The sequence below is a fragment of the Sminthopsis crassicaudata genome, chromosome 3 (assembly GCF_048593235.1).
Source record: "Sminthopsis crassicaudata isolate SCR6 chromosome 3, ASM4859323v1, whole genome shotgun sequence".
NCBI lineage: Eukaryota > Metazoa > Chordata > Mammalia > Dasyuromorphia > Dasyuridae > Sminthopsis > Sminthopsis crassicaudata.
In genome coordinates this window covers 580,796,874-580,816,058 of record NC_133619.1, presented here as the reverse complement: position 1 = coordinate 580,816,058, position 19,185 = coordinate 580,796,874, and the positions used below count along the sequence as shown (strand labels likewise).

Sequence of the window (19,185 nt, the reverse complement as noted above, 5' to 3'; positions counted from 1 at the left end):
AACTGATGCTAAGTGAAACGAGCAGAACCAGAAGATCATTATACACATCAACAATGATACTGTACCAGGATGTATTCTGATGGAAGTGGATATCTTCAACATAGAGAAGAGCTAATCCAATTCCAATTGATTAATGATGGACAGAATCAGCTACATCCAGAAAAGGAACACTGGGAAATGAGTGTAAACTGTTATTTTTACCTTCTGAATCCAATTCTTCCTGTGCAACAAGAAATTCGGTTCTACACACATATATTGTGTAACGTGCTCTCCTGGCAGTTACAATTACTAGTCTGTCCTAGACCCACCAGAGTACCTTTGACCACTGTCCTTTGCAGTGTGAGCTCTACCCGGCTCGCCTCCTCTGAGGCCTTCTAAGGTCTCTGGCCACAATCTCTTGAATCTATAGCTTAACAACCGGTAGCGCACTCAAGAACAACCACGTGTAATCTTAAAAGCCTTTATTATACCTACTCACATAATGCCCTAACTGATGCCCTGACTTGTTGGTTCCCAAGTGAACACCTGGTCAGAAGACCCATGTGTTCACTACCAAAATCCTTACCTCTTTCGGCTACCCATCTTGGCTTGGCCACCCAGGCTAGGAGCCAGGGTGAACAGCACGAGGTTAAAGAGGGCGGTTGCTGCCTGCAGTGGGCTTACATAGGGCCTGTGAGGTCACACACACAGCCAATCAGCGAGAGAGTCACCCATTACGAAACTATCTCAATATGGCCAGGATCCCGCCCAAGGGCAGTCCTAATATCCACAGAAATTACTTCCGGGCCTCAATCTCCCGATGCACTGCGTCCGCCCATTTAAAGGGCCCTTACAATATTGTATCTAGAATATATTGTAATATATTTAACATGTATAAGACTGCCTGCCTTCTAGGGGAGGGGGTTGGGGGAGGAAGGGAAAAAATCTGAACAGAAGTAAGTGCAAGGGATAATGTTATAAAAAATTACCCATACATATGTACTGTCAAAAAAAAGTTATAATTATAAAATAAAATAAAAATTAAATTAAAAAAATAAATAAAAAAAAATAAAATGCATATTCAAATGTGCTACTGACAAAAAAAAAAATACTAATTGTTCTTAATTTTTTTTTTTTTTAATTCAAGCCTAGATCTTCCTCTCTGCAAAGAAACATTTCTTCTATTTCCTCCTCTGGGTCAATCAAAACAGTTCCAATCTGTCTTTTGTTTCATAAGTATATACAACATAAAGACAACTCTCCTCTTCCCTTCTACACCTCTCTTCTGCAGCCCTACACTGCTTTTCTTCCCCTCCTCCCTTTATCTACACACACACATTCCTACCCATCCAACCCATGCCCATCTGAGTACCGGCACATGCACACACACAATACAGTAACATGGCCTCTTCTTTCTTCCTCAAATGAGAAACTGTACCTTCCAAATTCAGCCATTTTTATTAACTATCTCCCCCTGTCTGGAATTTTCTGCCTCCTCCTTTCAGTCTATTGACTTCCCTGATGTTGTGTACATTCCAGCTAAACTCTTCCCTCCTACTTTCTTGTTTGTTATACTATTCCTTAATCCTAATGACTCCCTTATATTTATTATATCGCATTTATCCTATATATATCTTATTAGCTCATAGTTGTTTATCGGTTCAATCTGTGCATTAGATTGTGAGCTCCTTAGGAACAAAGACTTGCTTTTGAAAAAAAAAAAAAAAAAAAAAGAACAAGTGAAGAGGGTAAACAAAGTTCATAATGATAAATTCAGATTTGTTTTTTCTAAGTACCTTCCCTTGCCCCCATGCCTCAAAAAAATCTTTAAAATTCACAGAAAAACATTGTATATAACAGAAATTTATCATTTTTTTTTCTTTTTCTGAGGCTGGGGTTAAGTGACTTTCCCAGGGTCACACAGCTAGGAAGCTGTGTCTGAGATCAGATTTGAACTCTGGTCCTCCTGAATATTCAGGGCTGGTGCTCTATCCATTGTGCCACCTAGCTGCCCCCAGAAATTTATCTTTTTATGAAAAAATTAGGGTTTAAAAAATTAATAAAAATATTTATTTCTTTCTTCAACCTTTACCCCCCTCAAATAAAAAAAAAAAAAAAAAAAAAAAAAAAAAAAAAAAAAAAAAACTAAATCCCTGTAACAAACATGCAATCAAAGAAAACTAATTCCCAAATTGGCTATGCCTAAGAAATATATGCTTCAATCTACTCCATAATTCTATTACTTCTTTGAAAGAAAGTGGGTAGCATATCCAATTATCAGTTCTCTAGAGAAATGGTTGATTATTTTGTTGATCAGAATCCGTAAATTTTCTGGAGTTTTTTGAGAATCCACTGACTTTATTGAAGTTCAACAGAACCTCTTGTAGAAGCCATTTCTATTCATACAAGATGCTAATGTCCTCCTCTGTATAGTATCTTATATCTAATCTTATTGTGTTTTTATGAACCTATGTATATACATGTTATATACTGCATAAAAATTTAAACCCCAAGAGGATGGGGATTTGTTTTTTCCTATTCTTTGGAACTCTGAAATTTAGCATGGCATCTGACATATATTAAGCACTTAATAAATATTAATTGATAAGAATGATTGAGACCATTTTCTAGAAGAAATTTAAAATGACTTCTTAGAATCAAATGGAGGAATTCTGAAAATTTAAAGAGGAAAATGGATAGCACTAAGAATTACAATGGCTTCATTAAAAATAAATAATGCCAACCTAATCTCACTTCCTTTTTTGTTGAGATTACCAAATATATATGTGTGTGTGTGTGTGTGTGTATATATGTACACACACACACACACACATATATCAGGAGATCCCTATAGTAGAGCTAAGTTTAAGCAAAGCGTTTGACAACAGTTTCTCTTATCAGTCTTGTGGATACAATGGGGAGATAGAGTCTGGGAAAATAGTTTCAAGAATGTGAGCCACAGATCCCGGTGAGGATTTGTTTTTCTTTTTTTTTTCATGAATTCTGTTAATCCATAAAATATATTATTGAAATGAGGATTTATATTATTGTAGATTTTCCCTATGAAAATAAATTAATACTACAGTGCTCTAAACTGACCAGACAGGAATTATAGATTTGCTTACCTGAAATCCCAGATTCTAAATGCAAAATATGATACTAATAAAAATGCTATGAATAGTCTGTTGAAATATATACACAAAGAACTACTATTATCAAGATTTGTACTAGGTTTTAGAAAAGCACTGTGATATGGCAGAAATCATTTGGTTTTAGAGTTTGAATTTGAACCCAAGCTTTTGCAATGCTACCACTTACTGTGTGAACATGAGCAACTCAATTTCAAAACTGAACTACAATGTCACATGAAATTGGACAGGGAGAGAATAAATGGAAAGATAAAATGGACAGAATAATACTCAAATTCCCTGACTCTCAGGAGAACTGTAAGAAACATGCCTATTTAAAAAAAAACCTTTGAACTAAAGAAAAGTAAGTTGTCTATAGCAAACTATTAATAATTCAATATTTACTAAGATCTCATTGTATGATGACCATAGTAATAACCTGGGTGGATCAATTGGATTACACAATATTTCCCAAGTTCTGTTCCTAAGGGATTTGTTCAAGCCTGATCAGGAAGTCAGGAACAGGAGTTGGACTAGAAAATAGATTCTCTAATTCCCATCTTTTTTTTACATTCAGTTGTGTATATGTTACAAGGTGAAAAGATCTTCTGATCTTGAACTGGAAAGGAGTGGAGGGAATAAAAAGATCACTTGGAATTATTTTAAGAGGTTCCTAGAGTCATCAGATAGTCCAATAACTTACCCAGCATAGGTACATTGGTAATCAAGGCAGAAACTGATGCAAATGTTGTGAACATAAATTATGGGCTAGCCTGAATCATGTCATCAAAACTAATCCAAGAGGAAGAGACAAAGATTTCCCTCCTTTCTTTTCTTGCTCTATAGGGAGAACAGGTGTATACAATATTCATGCTCTCTTATTATGCACTTCTATTTTACTCTTTTAGATTCATACAGAAGCTTTTCTCTTTTCCCAAATGTTGACTTTCTATTTTGATTGTTAAGCTAGGATAAAGTTGTTGGCCACCAAATAACTCAGGCAGTTTCACATGTTATTCATAGATAGTAATAAAGGGAATAGGAGGAATTTCTTCTTTTAGAGACAAATGACATAATAGTTCAGGAAGATAGAGCTAGGGATTAGAATCCTAAAAGGAAGATGAAGGAAAGAATATTGATTACAAGCATCACAAAAGTACAAGTATATATGTTTATTTTTATTTCCATTTGTAAAATAGAGAGAGACAAAATGAGAAAAATTAGCAAGAGCCACATACCTAGAGAGAAAAAGACAAAGACAAGAGGGAGAGAGATACAGAGAGATACAGAGAGATAAAGTCAGAGACAGAGACAAACAGAAACAGGTTGAGAGGCACACACAAAGAGAAACAGAGAGACACAGAGAAACAGAAAAAGAGAATAGGAAAAAAAGAAAATTGTACCTAAAACTCTGACTCCATTGCATATAGCTTGCTTTTATTTTAAAGTATGTGAGATTAAATATACTTTAAAAAGTCTCTTGTTTGTGTTTCTTACTGAATTTCAATCTCTTCTCTTCTATACAGTTGTAAATACTACAGTTATACTTATATTGTTCTTTATGTCTTCTTAAAAATTTTATTAGCATCATGTTCACTACCTTCTTTATATCTCTCCTCCCTTAAAAATCAAAAGAAAGAAAAATAAAATACTTATATGAGGTAATATATTCAAAAAACCAAAACCCACATTTTGATCCTTTTCCAAAAATGTATGTTTCATTCTACAGCTTGAGCTCAACATTTCTCTGCCTGCTTGGAGTTTCATAATATCATAGCAGACCAATAATCCTTCTCGTTCTGATTTTTCCCCTAATGTTTAGAGTATTATCTCAAAAAATGAAGTACAAACAAAACAGAATAGAATGGGTAGCTCTTAGGTTGATGGCTAATGAGAATGGGGCATAATGAATCATTGACAGTGACACAAGTAAGACTAAGTAAAAAAAAAAAAAAAAAAAAAAAAAACTCATAACTTTAGACAGGTGACTATTGACTCTAATAACCTCAGCTTCATTAGGTACAGTAAATACTGATTTTTTTAACCTAAAGTTCAAATTATTTTTATTTATATTATTTCTATAGTACTTCCAGTAGTGATAATGCCTATCGATAGAAAACTTCAAATACAGGATAACTTATGCCTTGTCAGGACTGTGGTAGAAGGAACTCTTTTTGTAGTTACAATTTGGACTGCATGAGCACTGAAGTTTATTTCAACTCTTGTAATCAAAAATCCAGTTGTAATTCGATGTTACTGGAGGTGATCTTACTCATCCTTTTATCCAGAGTAGAAAATTACTACACAATGTCCATGAAAAATAGAAATACAGCCTCTAATCACCTCCAGTGAGAGGGTTCAAATGCAGGCAGCATAGTTCTCCCCTACACAGTCCAATTCTTTAAAATTAGTCGTATTGGTCAGTGTACAAATGGGTATTTGCCAAGAAGACTGATAACTCTAGAAAATGAAGTTTTATAATTTGGTCTAAGTCTAGGGGGCTATTCCCTTCATTTTGTCACAACCGTAATATAAAGAAGCAATATTGTATAATGGATATGGAACTGGTCTTGAAGCTAGGCAGAGGTGAGTTTAAAGTCTTCTCTGATTTATACCAGCTGTGTAATCCTGGGACCTGTTACCTATGCTCTCAACACTTTGGAAAATGCTCTAAAGCTGTAAGTTTTAGAGATGACATCAACATGTATTAGTAAATGGAAGTTTCTAATTCTCATTTTTTAATATAAACAAAACAAGAGCCTCATCCTCATCCCCACCCTGGTTTTATACTATTAAACCCTCATTCAGGGTTTCTCCAATTTGAGCCTTGGCACTATACAGCAACAGTTCCCTATTATATCTAATACTCGATTTAAGATTTGCTTGGTCCTCAGGCCATAGATGATAGGGTTCAAAGTGGGGGGAATGACCAAATAAAAATCAGCAAGTAGCACCTGAGTGTGCAAAGGTACTACATCTTGTCCAAACCATTCCACATAATGGGATATCATTCCAGGGAGATAGTAGAGCACCATGACCCCTACATGGGAGCCACATGTGCTGAGAGCCTTGAATTGGGCATCCCTGGAAGAAAGTCTAAATACTGCTTGCAAAATCAGGGTATAGGAGGCAGCAATAAAGGATACATCAGAACCTACAATGATCGAAGAACCAATGAGACTATAAAGGCTGCTGGGCATATAATCAGCACACGCCAACTTGGCCACAGCCATGTGCTCACAGTAGGAATGGGGGACCATGTGGGAGGCACAGAATGGCAGTTGGATCACCATCCAGCTCAGTGGAGTCATGAACAGAATAGCTCTCACCATGATAGCCAGACTAATCCCCAACATCATATTGGGTGTGAGAATGGTTTGGTAGTGCAGGGGTTTGCAGATGGCCACATAGCGATCAAAAGCCATGGCTAGCAACAACCCTGTCTCAGCAGCAGTGGCTGCATGGACCACATACATCTGAGCAAAGCACGCAGCGAATGCGATGATACCATCACCTGACCAGAAGATGCTCAACATCTTGGGGGCCACAGAGGTTGCCATGAGGATGTCAACAACTGCCAGAATGCACAGGAAGTAGAACATGGGCTCGTGTAGAGTACGTTCGACCCAGATCACAGTCAGAATCAGAGTGTTGCCTACAAGAGCCACAGCATACATCAGGCTCAATGGAGCTGCCAGCCAGAGGTGTGCCCTCTCCAGTCCTGGGATGCCCATAAGGGTGAAAGAACTATCCGATGTCTGGTTGCAAGGTGATTCCAGCATGACAAGAGAGGCTTCTTTACTGTGGATATAATCACAAAGTTTAAGGAAACAGGAGCCCAGCTTAGACTCTTATGTCAGATCTTCTGTCAGAGGGTACATAGCCACTTTCAAACATGCTCTAAAGGTGACTACTAAATGGGGCAGCATGCTGCATTAGAATGATCTCATAGGTCCCTTTTAGCTCTGAGATTCTTTCCTACAAAAAATATCAGAAACTCAGAGGACTGGATGATCTATTGGCATCATGGTAGGAGAGAGAGCCTTGAAGACAAGATTAGGAGAAAGAAGGCATGATCCTTCATCCAAATCCTCTTTCTTTTTAAACCTCAGAAGATGGATGAAAAAAGGAAATGTGTAAGAGAGCAATCTCAGTTGAAGTTGTGCCTGAGAGGGCCACTGATGGGCCTATCTGGGTGTCAGAGACTCTTCATGAGCAAGGAGGTACCCTCCACTCAGTCAAGGACAGTCTGGCTCTGGGAGCAGAAAAAAATCCCTAAATCAATGTGTTGAGGAGTAAAAACTAGGCCAGTGAGGGGTAGAATTCACAATCATTCTGTGTGCTCCTCGGAGGGGTGACAATGGTTGATGATAGGGTGAGGGAGGGGTATCCTTGAGCCTTATGTCTGAGAGCCAGGGCTCTAGGCTAGAAGAGGGGAGATGATCATGATTAGACTCTCTGAAACCTTGAGACTCTAGTTCAGGTTCTGAGTCATCCTGCCTGAGAGCCTGAGCTTCTGAACTCCAGAGCAGAGAATACCCATACTTTCAAAGAGATATCTATCTGAAATTTCATCTGCCAATTCCAGCCAAACTAGGACTTACCTGCCCCAAGGAAATCTCCAGACCCTTGTTTGTCTGAAATGGCAACAGAAGCTTCTGAGCTTCTCCCTTTTTAGATGAGGAGGATTTATAATCTATAATCCTTCTTGCTCTGGGAGCCTGTAGCCCTAGAATCCCCTTAGGAGACCTATATACTCTCCCCTGGAATCACTTAGGGAAAAACCCAAACCTGTGAGCTGTGAAAACTAGGATATCAGGGGAGAAAGTGAGCATAAGAGAAAAGACACTGACTGTGGAGTCTGAGGATTACACTGTTCTTGCTACTGACATTACAGGGCTGCTGAGATGCAAATATTTTGTCAGCCTTAAGCACTGTAGAAATGTGAAGCATTATTCTCAGCATAGGCAACCTGAGATAATTAACCATCTCTTCTGTCTCTTCATTGATTAAAGGTCTACAATCAGAACCAACAACAATATAAAAATTTTTTTAAAAAAAAACTAACACATACAATCGTCTAAGAATAAGGGAGGAAATTAAAAATCCAGAATCCTTTATTCTAAAGATTATGACCTCCCTTATGGTTGAGAGGCAACCTGATCAGAAAGTGATGAGGAAAACTTGGAACCAATGAGAATTAAGGTTCATAATAATGTTGTTGCTGAAAAAGCAAATGGAAAGCACTTCAATATTTTTGCCAAGAAAACTCCAAATTGAGTCACGAAAAGTCAGACACAATTTAAATTTGCAGATGGCCACAGCAACTGTGAAGTCCGGGTTAGCACCCAGCCTTAGAATCAGCTGGAGTTAGGATAAACAAAAGTTCTTGGTCTTTATTCTTGCTTTTTAGGGGGAGAAGTGAAAGGAATGGAAACAAGCTCTCCATGACCTCTCTTTTCCTCATCCACAATCAAAGTGACCCTGGCTGCTCTTACTCCACCCCCTAATCCCTCCTACAATTGTATATACCAAAAGATTGAGCCAGCACAGAATAGTGAGAAGGGCCATTTTCCAAGCTTATGCTAATAGAGTATTATCCACTTGGTAATTAGCCTTAAGTGCTCTGTTGTCTGATTCCAGTGCACCAACTCAGAGTTTCAACCCTTTACAAGTAACAACCTAAAGTTACTAGTCTTCATATTCATTATTTTAAGTTTAGCCCCTACATTCAAAGTGCAGGTAACCTATGGGCATCAACTCTGGCACTGACATGAATCACGCTCCTCCCCTCCCACATGATGGGTATACTTTGGTATTTTGACTATGGATGAAACCTATGATAAAATCATATTCAGGTAAAAGCAATGTTGAAGCCTTATTTCCATAATTCCAAGTGAAGAATCATTGAATTCTCTAATAAATGTTTGAGATGAAGGGGGAAAAGGATCAAGTTGAGAAAGAGAAATGATAGGCTAGACGAATGACATGGAAATTTATGATTCAGAATAGAGTCCTTTTGTTTAAGCCCAGGACTTAGCACAATTCTTGGCATATATTAATTAAGTACTTAAATGTTTATGCTCATCTGTTACATCAACAAGTAATTTTTGTCAACTTGATGTGATTCTAGAACTCTTAATAAACACTACAAAGGAAGTAGTATTGTGTGATGGATTAAGCACTAAGCTTGGGATGAGAATAACTGTTAATGAGAGTCACCATTATTGGAGTGCTTCAAGTGATAGGGAAATGATTACTTGACAAATATAATGTAGAGAGATTTCCAATTCAGGTACCTAGATCATAGGTATCAAATACACATGGCCATTATTAAACCCAATCAATGATGAATCAGATCAAAATGGAATTGGAATTTCTTATAGAGTCAATTCTCCATATATTTTAGAAATGAGGCCTTTATCAGAACCTTTAACTATAAAAAATGTTTTCCCAGTTTATTACTTCCCTTCTAATCTTGTCTGCATTAGTTCTGTTTGTACAAAAGCTTTTTAACTTGATATAATCAAAATTTTCTATTTTGTGATCAATAATGATCTCTAGTTCTTCTTTGGTCACAAATTCCTTCCTCCTCCACAGTTTTGAGAGGTAAACTATCCTATGTTCTTCAACTTTATGTATAATCTCATTTTTTATACCTAGATCATGAACCCATTTTGATCTTATCTTGGTGTACAGTTTTAAGTGTGGATCAATGCCTAGTTTCAGCCATACTGATTTCCAATTTTCCCAGCATTTTTTGTCAAATAGTGAATTCTTATTCTAAAAATTGGGATCTTTGGATTTGTCAAACACTAGATTACTAAAGTTATTGCCTATTTTGTCCTGTGAATCTAATCTATTCCACTGATCCAATAGTCTATTTCTTAGCTAATACCAAATGATTTTAGTGACTGATTCTTTATAATATAGTTTTAAATGAGATACAGCTAGGCCACCTTCATTTGATTTTTTTTTTATTATTATTATTAGTTCCCTTGAAATTCTTCACCTTTTGTTCTCCCAGATGAAATTTGTTGTTAGTTTTTTTCTAGGTCATTAAAATAGTTTCTTGGGAGCACTAAATAAACAGATCAGTTTAGGTAGTATTGTCATCATTATTATATTCGCTCAATCTATCCAAGAGCACTTAAATATTTTTCCAATTGTTTATATCTGACTTTATTTATGTGGAAAGTGTTTTATAGTTTTGCTCATATAGTTCCTGACTTTCCCTTGGCAGATAAATTCCCAAATATTTTATACAATCAACAATTATTTTAATGGAATTTCTCTTTGTATCTCTTGCTATTGGATTTTGCTAGTGATGTATAAAAATGTTGATGATTTATGTACATTCATTTTGTATCCTGCAACTTTGCTAAAGTTGTGATTTATTTCTAATAGCTTTTTAGTTGATTCTCTGGGATTCTCTAAGTATACCATCATATCATCTGCAAAGAGTGATAATTTGGTTTCCTCATTACCTTCTCTAATTCCTTTAATCTCTTTTTCTTCTCTTATTGCCAAGACTAGCATTTCTAATACAATTTTGAATAGCAATGGTGATAGTAGGCAACCTTGTTTCACACCTAATCTTAATGGGAATGGTTCTAGTTTATCCCCAGTACATATAATGCTTGCTGATGGTTTAAAAATTAAACAAAATTAATGCAAACAAGATATATAATAGTTGGTGTTTGAATCTACCATGAAGCAGGCAGGAAACAGCACCAGATAAGGCACCCTTGGAGATACTCTGATTACTGGTATTATGGGTAGTAAGAATAGGTTCCATGTTATTGATTAAATATTTGATAAATAAATTATCACAAAATCCAGATGATAAGCAGCAATAAAAGAGAAAGGAGAAGTTGGCAGAGGAAACTCCAATGCCTAGAAAAGGGTTTTGAAAGTTTTAGGGGTAGCTTGAGGACCTCAGGGTTGTATAGTGCTTGGTCAATGCCATAGTCCAAAGTTTGTGCTTGTGAATGATCTATTTTAGGCCTTGAGGGCATCTACTGAGATGAGTTCAGTATAGATATTTCTTGAATCCGTCCCCAAGGTGATTTACCTAGTCCTGGCCCAATGATTTCTATCTTATGAATGCACCTTGAGAAGGAAAAGTTAGTGTCAGTCACTTTGAGTGGCTGAAATAGCAATATGAGCTTGGCAATGGCTATTGACCTTTCTTTGACTGCAATATAAGAGTTCCATCTAATGACTTCTCTATTAACTAGTAGCCAGACTGTTCCCCCTTCTTTACTGTTCCTTAATTACTAAGAAAAATATTACTTCATTATATAGTTCTTCTGCAGAGTAGCTTAAACCTAGATTCTAGGTTAAGAAAGTGAAGGCAACCACTGTACAATTCTTTTTGTAGGATTTGAACTATGGAAGGGAAATAATTGATGATGAATCATTTGAGGAAAGGATAGAGTCAAGTGGTTTCAAAATTTGAACAAAATATGGTGAAAAGGAAAACTATAATTATTATTGCATTGCTATGATTTTAAAGAACAAGTACTAAGAAAACCTTTCTATTTTCCTTAAAGCTACTCTTAAAAAGATCCACAAGAAAGATGCTACAGAAACTTTCCCTTCCTCCCTCTTCAAAAAAAAAAAATCAACTTTAGGGCTATGAATATCCCCTTGCTTTATGAGAATGCTTGCCTAACTATCAATTTACTTAGGGCAAAAATGGAAGCAGTGTAGTATGGTGGAAAAAAATCTTGGAACCAGTTCAGAAACAGAATGACTGGGTTGAATATAGCTCTTCCATTTTTTACCTTTGATTTTCTTTTTTTTTTTTCCCTTTGGCTGGGGTTAAGTTACTTTCCCAGGGTCACACAGCTAGGAAGTGTTAAGTGTCTGAGCCCAGATTTGAACTCAGATCCTCCTGAATTCAGAGCTGGCGCTCTATCCACTGCACCACCTTGCTGCCCCCTACTTGTGATGTCCCCTCTTAGTTTCCTGGGTCAAGTTAATATGTTCTTAGATCCATGTAGTTGAAAAAAGGAGATTTACTTTAGATTTTTAAGTATATAATTCTTAAAATGAATTCATAAGTTTCATCAGATAAAAATCCCTGATCCTTGTTTTCACACTTGTCAATTTTCTCAGCTCCTCATAGGTTCAATTAACATTTCTATGGAGATGATTCCCAGATCATACACACAGGTTCCTCTGCTGAGCTTTATTGTTGTATCATCAGTTGCCTTTCAGACAACTTAAATTGGATACCCCATAGATATCTCAAACACGCCTAAATCAAAGGCATTATCATCCCTTCCAAACACTTTGCTCTTTAAAATTCCACTATGAAGTACACCAACCTCGACATAATTATCGAGGCTCATAACATCAGTGTCATCTTTGTCTTCTTAATTGCATTCACCTCAGATATCCAAACTATTGCCAAGTCTTGTCACTTCTACCTTCAAAACACCTTTCTCATGCATTCCCCCTTCTCTGCACAAATACAATTACCACACTGTTGTAAGCACTTACTACTTAATATTCAGACAATTGCAGTAATATTGTTTTGTTTTCCTGCCTTCAGACTTTTTTTATTGTCATTCATTTGCCAAATTCATCCTCTTAATGTACAACTTTGACTTCCCTAATCAAGAAACTACAAGTGTTCGTTAATGCTTCTAAGATTAAACATCAGATCTCTTCATCCTTCACCTTCTTCCCTCTGAGATTCCTTGTCATTCACAATCTTTCTATATTCTATATAAACATGGCTTGTTTGCATAGTCCATTATTAATTGTATTAATTAATTGTATCCATTAGAATGTGAGCTTTTTGATGATTTTTTTTGTCTTTATATCCCCAGCACTTACCTGTCTACCGGGTATATACTAAGTGATTAATAAATGCTTATTTACTGACTGCACTGAGTATTCTTGATAGATCTTGTCAAGGAAAACACTTGATGCTGAATTATTCCAAGAGCTTTTGGATGCTACGACTTTATTGATATAGTTTATTTTTTTCATGATGAGAATTTCTCCAAGTATTTCTCCCCCCTTCATCCACAAAGTTTCCATTCCATAAAAAAAATTTTATAGGAAAGGAAAAAAAAATAGCCAAACTTATCAAAACATTGAAAATATATACAAAAATATTCAATATTTCACACCAATTGTCCTCCCACATCTGTAAAGTAGTAGGATGGGAGTATCTTCTCGTATTTCTTCTTTGGGTCCATGTTGGTTCATATGAAATTGGCAGCTGTGTCTTAAAAATTCCTCCTTTAGGAATATGATTGAGTGAAGAACAGATAAAAGAAACTGCTTCTCCTGCCTGATGGAAAAGCAGATTTGGGGACAGGCATTCTTCACAAATCACTAGCAAAGCTTGTTAGGGAGTTGGTTAGTATCTGAGTTGGTAAGGAAGAACATTGGTGTTGGAAAAAGAAACCTCATGTACCTTGCTGCTGACAGGAAACATGATAGCATATTGACTGGTTAGAACTATTTTAACTGCTAGTGCTATTAGTAGTTAAAGAGCAGAAGGGTCCAAAAGCCAATCTTCATCACTCTGTAATTTATTAAAATCTGAGGAAATATGCTTGGGTTTTAGGTGGTATTGTTGGTGCTCAGGTTCCTGAATGTTATGAGAAGATTTCTGCTATGATGAAAAAAATGAGAAGATACAAGAAAACCAAGACAACAAAGCAAAATATTTCTGTGTGGGAGTGACGAAGTCTACAATGAGTTTCTGACAGTGATGGAGTTGGATTTACTTCCAAAAAGTTCAGTTCTTGATTTTCTTCATAGACTAATGTCAGAGTCCAACAGTCTTTTGTTTCTGGCTGAAGGGTATCCATTGAACTGAGCTAGGTTTGAGTTCTTCTTGTAGAAGTCCCAAAAGTGATGGGTTTAGTAGTCCTGGGGCAATGATTTCTGTTGAACCAGTTGTACCTGTAGAGAGAAATGTCAAAGTAACTGATTGAGCAACATGGTAATATGGACCCAGGCAGTTGCTGTTCATCCCAGAGTTTTTTTGACTGTTGCACTTAACTTTCCTGTTTTACCAAGGAGTTCTAGCTTAATGACTTCCCTTTAATCTGCCATCTAAACTCTTACTCCACCTCCACCCTTTAATGTTCAATCAGTTAGGGGATAATTTTTTTCCTTCAGTTTTTCTATGAGTTAGCTCAAGTAGATTAAAAGTGAGAAACACTGTGTGTTCCCCTTTCTAGGAATTGACTGTGAAAGGGAAGAAAAGCATGTGGTATCATAGGAGAGGGTAGAGTCAATTGATCTTGATATTTGAATGAAATCATGTGGAAAATATCATTGGTAAAAGGAAAAAAATACAATTACTAATTTTTGTAACATTAAGAAAATCTATCATAATATATTCCTTGTGATTTGCTTTTATAACCTCTTCCTCTCTCACAGCCCACTGATATGGGGCTCACTTGACTTTTGTTGTCCTCAGTTTCTCATGTATAAAATGATCTGGAGAAGGAAATGACAAACTACTCCTGAACAACTATAGGCTTATTCATATCCCTATCCCCAGCTTGCTATACTAGAGACATTAGGGAAATTCTCATTGTGTGAGATCTAAGACTTTCTCTTGTTTGAGCTGAGTTACCTCACTGCCAATTGGAAAAGATTCTCTATACTGTATTATTTGATTTCTAAATTATCCTATGTATATCTTTGCTGATTTCTGTTTGAATACTAATTTGAATAAATGGATTTTCTTGATTAAGTGCTATGTGTGTCCATTGTGAAAAAGGCATTCGATGTAAAAGAGTTCAAGCATTGGATATAAAGCTTGGGGTTCTTCTTCCCCTCTATCCAAAAATGAATTAGCCACCAGAAGTTAAAGGAATCTCTGTATCCCCACACTTAAATATATTATAAGGATTAAAATGCCAGTGATTTACAGATGAGCAAATAGAAGATTAGAGAAGTATGAAGCTTGACCAGGGTCAAAGAGTTATGACCATGGAGTCACAGGCATTGATGCAAACCCCTCATCCAAAGTTGATGAGCATCACAGTAACTGGATGACAGAGAGAATGGAGCACTGAGGGAATTGTTCCTTGGGGCAGGCAGAGAAAAGACTCTTGGCACAGCTGCCTACCAGGACTTTTGCCTGCTTTGAAGATATTCTTTTCTCAGTGATAACCTGTTGTTATTCCTCTGCCAGGACCTCTTGCTACTCAGAAGTCTATCTTCCTCACAAAGCTAGATTCTCAGCCAGCAGCAAACTTCCCTTTTGCCAGTCATACTTTTCAGGTTCATAAATTCTTTCAAGTTGGACCTGTGTCTCTGAACAAAGAGGGGATTCCCACAACTCTGCTTTGCCACTAACTACATCAGGATCAGTCCACCATGGCACTCTGCCTCTGGCTGTCTTTGCCCTCTCTCTCCCCCATGCCCATGGTGCTCTCCCAACCCCTACCATGCCTTTCAAACTCCACTATGCCTTCTGGTGTCTTTCTCCTTTTTGATGACTCACTAATTCTTTTAGGATGCTAAATTCCTACCAGTTAAGGGCATGCCCCAACCTCATGGGCTATTTCCTTTCTCCTGGCTACTTGTGAGTTCCACTAGGTTTCCATCATTCATTATTAAAACCTTTTCCTTGTTATTTGCTCTCTCAACTCTATTTCATATTAACAATACTGGTATTTATTGGATCTTCATTTTGTGTGTAACTTCTTTGCCTAAATAAACCTACTTTTTGCCAAAGAGAATGTCTACTTCTTCAAATAACCTAACTCCAATATTTGGTGCTTTCTAAAATCACCTCATCTGGTTCCTACAACCACATCATTTAGCTATATCAACCACATCAAAGTGACTCCAAATCCCCTCAACAAGTCAACTCTCAATTTTTGCAGATCTGCAAGAAAAGGAATATTTCCCCAAATCAAACTTACCTTTTATATCTTGGTGGATTTCTCTGTAAGGAATATGGCTCCCGATGAACTCCAGCTTCTGAGCAGAGCTTTCTCAAACTGAGCTAGTACTTGCCTTTTATATTCCTTTTCTTTCCAAGATTCTTCACTTAAGAGGGAGTGAATTCATAAGGAGGTGTGAATTCCAAGTAAAATCCTTTTATTTCTCCTAACCAATCCCTACTCTTCAGTACTTAGTCCCTCATTTATTTAAATCAAATTAAGTCCTGCTTTTAAAGTGCAGATACAGTGGTTAACACCTAGTAGATGATAAATAAATATTTACTCCCTCCCCTTTCTTACCTTTCTCCCACAAAAGGTAGCTGTCTTTTCCACACTGTAGGGGAAGATATAAATATTAATGATGTAAACTGAAACCAGCTTATTCTCAGGAATTGCTCAAATGAGCTCATCCTGTTCTTATTGATTTGTCATTAAGTCAGTTTCCCAAACTGTCTTGTTAAATATAGAATGATGTGCAGCTAGAGATCATCTGGCTTTCTGTTAGAAATTTGAATTCATTCATTCCACCTAAAGCATCTGAGACTATCTTGATTAGCATCTTTTTAGAGAACCAAACTCCTTCCTGGTGTCTCCCTAAATCCTGCTTCATCCTCATTCCTCCACACCCTGAGACTTTCAAAATTCAATCTCCCCAATAGAGAGTTGTTTAGTTAGGCAAGACTTTGCCTTACTTAAATCATGGTTAATTAGGCCCATAATCTATTTCATTTAATCAATGACAAACCTTTTTAACCTATGATGCATATCTATATCATGGTTGTTTCACGTTGGGAATTGAACCATTACACTATTTTATGATGTTCTTTCATGATTATGCTCTCCCAAATCTACCTCATATTTCTGCCCATATATCACTTCATCCCACCTATTGACTGAGTCCCACCTATTGACAGTGACTCATGAAGTAAAAGAAGTACTGACGACCTTGCCTCGCCTGGACTATTACCTATTCCCCCTCAGTTGGGTCAGACACTGCAGCAGGAATGGAAAAGGTCATCCTTAATGAGCTTAGAAAAGGGGAGACAGGTCCGGACAGTTGGGAGCTTTAAGCTTAAATGCAGCACTTGCAGATGGCCAAGTGGCCTTCAGGTGTGTCTGATCAGAGTTTATTGTAACACCCAAGGCAAAAGCAATTTGAATGTAGTCATAGCATCACTCAAATTGTCTGTTGGTTTTATAGACAATTGTTCATCAGAAGAGCAAGTCCATCCTGATAGGTGTACATTTCCAAAAGGAGATTGCTTAGTGTTGTTGGGGATCCAGGCTTATGATGTGTGAGAATAGGTCCAAGTTTAATAAAAAAGAATTTACTCAATTTTCTAAAAAAAAAAAAAAAAAAAGATAAAAGCTTATTTTGGATCACTGAGAGAACTTTGTCTCTCAGTGGACAAAAGCTCTTAAAAATGAAATTTAGAGTTCTTCTAGTAGTTTAAGCCAAAGTACATAATTTTATGATCAGAGTTTAGGTCTTGGGGACTTTTGAAACAAAAGAGAAGTTTTGGGCTTGAATAGGCTTCAGTAAGGTTAGAGAAAGTTTGATTGGTGGTAGTTCAAATCTATAGAACAATTAAGTAGTGGTACTTAACATGAATTCAGTTCTTTTGAAAGTTAAGTAGTAGTACTTAGCTTCAGTTCAGCTCTATAGAAAATTTGGTTAGTGTCAATTGAACTCTATAGAAAGATTAATTAGTGGTACTTAGCAGAGGTGGGGGTTGGTTTCTAGGCCTAGATAGGATTAAGGAATCTAGTTTCAAGGTGAGTGCCTTCTAGAGGAGAGATTTCCTGTATCATTTTCCCCCTGAAACAAGTACCCCTAAGTGCTTTTGGGGAAAATGTAACAAAGGTCTCATCTCCTGTAGCTTCAAGCTTGCAAGGGTCGTAGAGATACCCCTAGTTCATTTGGGGGTTCATGTCAGAAGCTGTTGAGTCTAGGATGGGGTGTGTCTCCTTGAATCTGAGAGTCTCCAGGCTGTAGAAGCAGCTGAAAGTTTGAATCTCAAAGCCTACAAGAAACGATTCCCACAAGCAGTCTGAAAATGCAAGGATCAAATATGAGTAATAAGATAATTATTAAAAGTGGATAATATGGAGGTTAAGAGAGACCATATCCAGGAGCCCCACCCAGAAGAAGAGTAGGTAGGAGTAAGAATTTTCTCTTGAATGTCCTTCATCCAGCCAGCTTTCTCTAACATCTTTTCAGTGCTAAACATGACTTCCCTGTAATTATTAATATACATATAGCAAGAAGTATTGACCAGGATGCATATACCCTCACCAAGAAGCTAGGAGATAATCTAAGGCCAGATGATTATTTGAAACCATGTTAGCAAGGGAGTCCAAAGATTCTTGAATCTCTCAGAGAGAATGTGCAGTGTCATTTGCCAGCTGGTTAATAGTGGCCATTAGGTTGGAAAGAACATTTTCATGTTCTAAGTACCCTACCTAAGGCAGTACCATTGAAGTGCTCTTCCATAAGTACCACAAAATATTTTCCTAAAACCCCCTCCTTGGTCTACTTGAAGGGATGGCATCAGAGATGCTGGCATTATATATCGTGAAACGGGTGCTTAGGTAACCCAGGGTGCAAGACCCAAAGAGTTTAAAAGGTGTAAGGCATCGAGTGGAAAGAATCACAGATGGGGCAGGGTTCCTCAGCTGTTTGAGTAATCTCCCTGAGCTTGTCATAATTAACTTGCTTTTTGATTCCTTTCCTCATGCCTCATGCCTCAATGAGGCAGGTTATTAAGTGGTCTCTCCTCTCTCTGTCCCTGCTTCCTGCCTGATAGTTCCATGAAGGGTCTGGTAGGGGTACAGCAGCAGCCCCTGGCTGGTACCTAGCAGGGGAGGAGGAAGCCATATCGTGCCCGAATTTCTAGGCTAAATCCCAGATTCGCCTTTCCTCCTCTATGGTACAAAAGGAGGAGATTGTAATATTAATATCTCCCCAGGAAAGATCATATTGGAGGGTGATGGCTTTGAATCTCTCAATATATTTAGTAGGGTCCTCAGAATATCTGCCCAATTTTTCCTTGATTTGGGAGAGATCTGACATGGAAAAGGGCACTTGTACTCTGAGTACTCCCCCTTGAGGGTCTGCAACTTCCCTCAAGGGGAAGAGATTA

At 37.2% G+C, this 19,185-nt stretch overlaps 1 protein-coding gene and 1 long non-coding RNA gene across 2 annotated transcripts; both read right to left on the bottom strand.

Annotated features, from left to right (window-relative positions):
• Positions 1-5,911: 5,911 nt before the first annotated feature.
• LOC141562433 (olfactory receptor 52I1-like) lies at positions 5,912-6,889 on the bottom strand. The gene has a single exon (XM_074302473.1). The coding sequence runs from the start codon at positions 6,887-6,889 to the stop codon at positions 5,912-5,914; it is 978 nt and encodes a 325-aa protein (XP_074158574.1).
• A 6,167-nt stretch (positions 6,890-13,056) lies between these two features.
• On the bottom strand, positions 13,057-18,394 carry LOC141559842 (uncharacterized). The gene is made up of 4 exons (XR_012487584.1): positions 18,339-18,394; positions 16,343-16,376; positions 16,022-16,148; positions 13,057-14,039 (listed from the first exon to the last, which is right to left on the bottom strand). It is a non-coding gene; the product is annotated as an uncharacterized LOC141559842 (long non-coding RNA).
• Between the last annotated feature and the right edge of the window lie 791 nt (positions 18,395-19,185).

Bases quoted from the DNA above. Each gene is read 5' to 3' on its own strand.
- LOC141562433 (XM_074302473.1), bottom strand. From the start codon at position 6,889: ATGCTGGAATCACCTTGCAACCAGACATCGGATAGTTCTTTCACCCTT.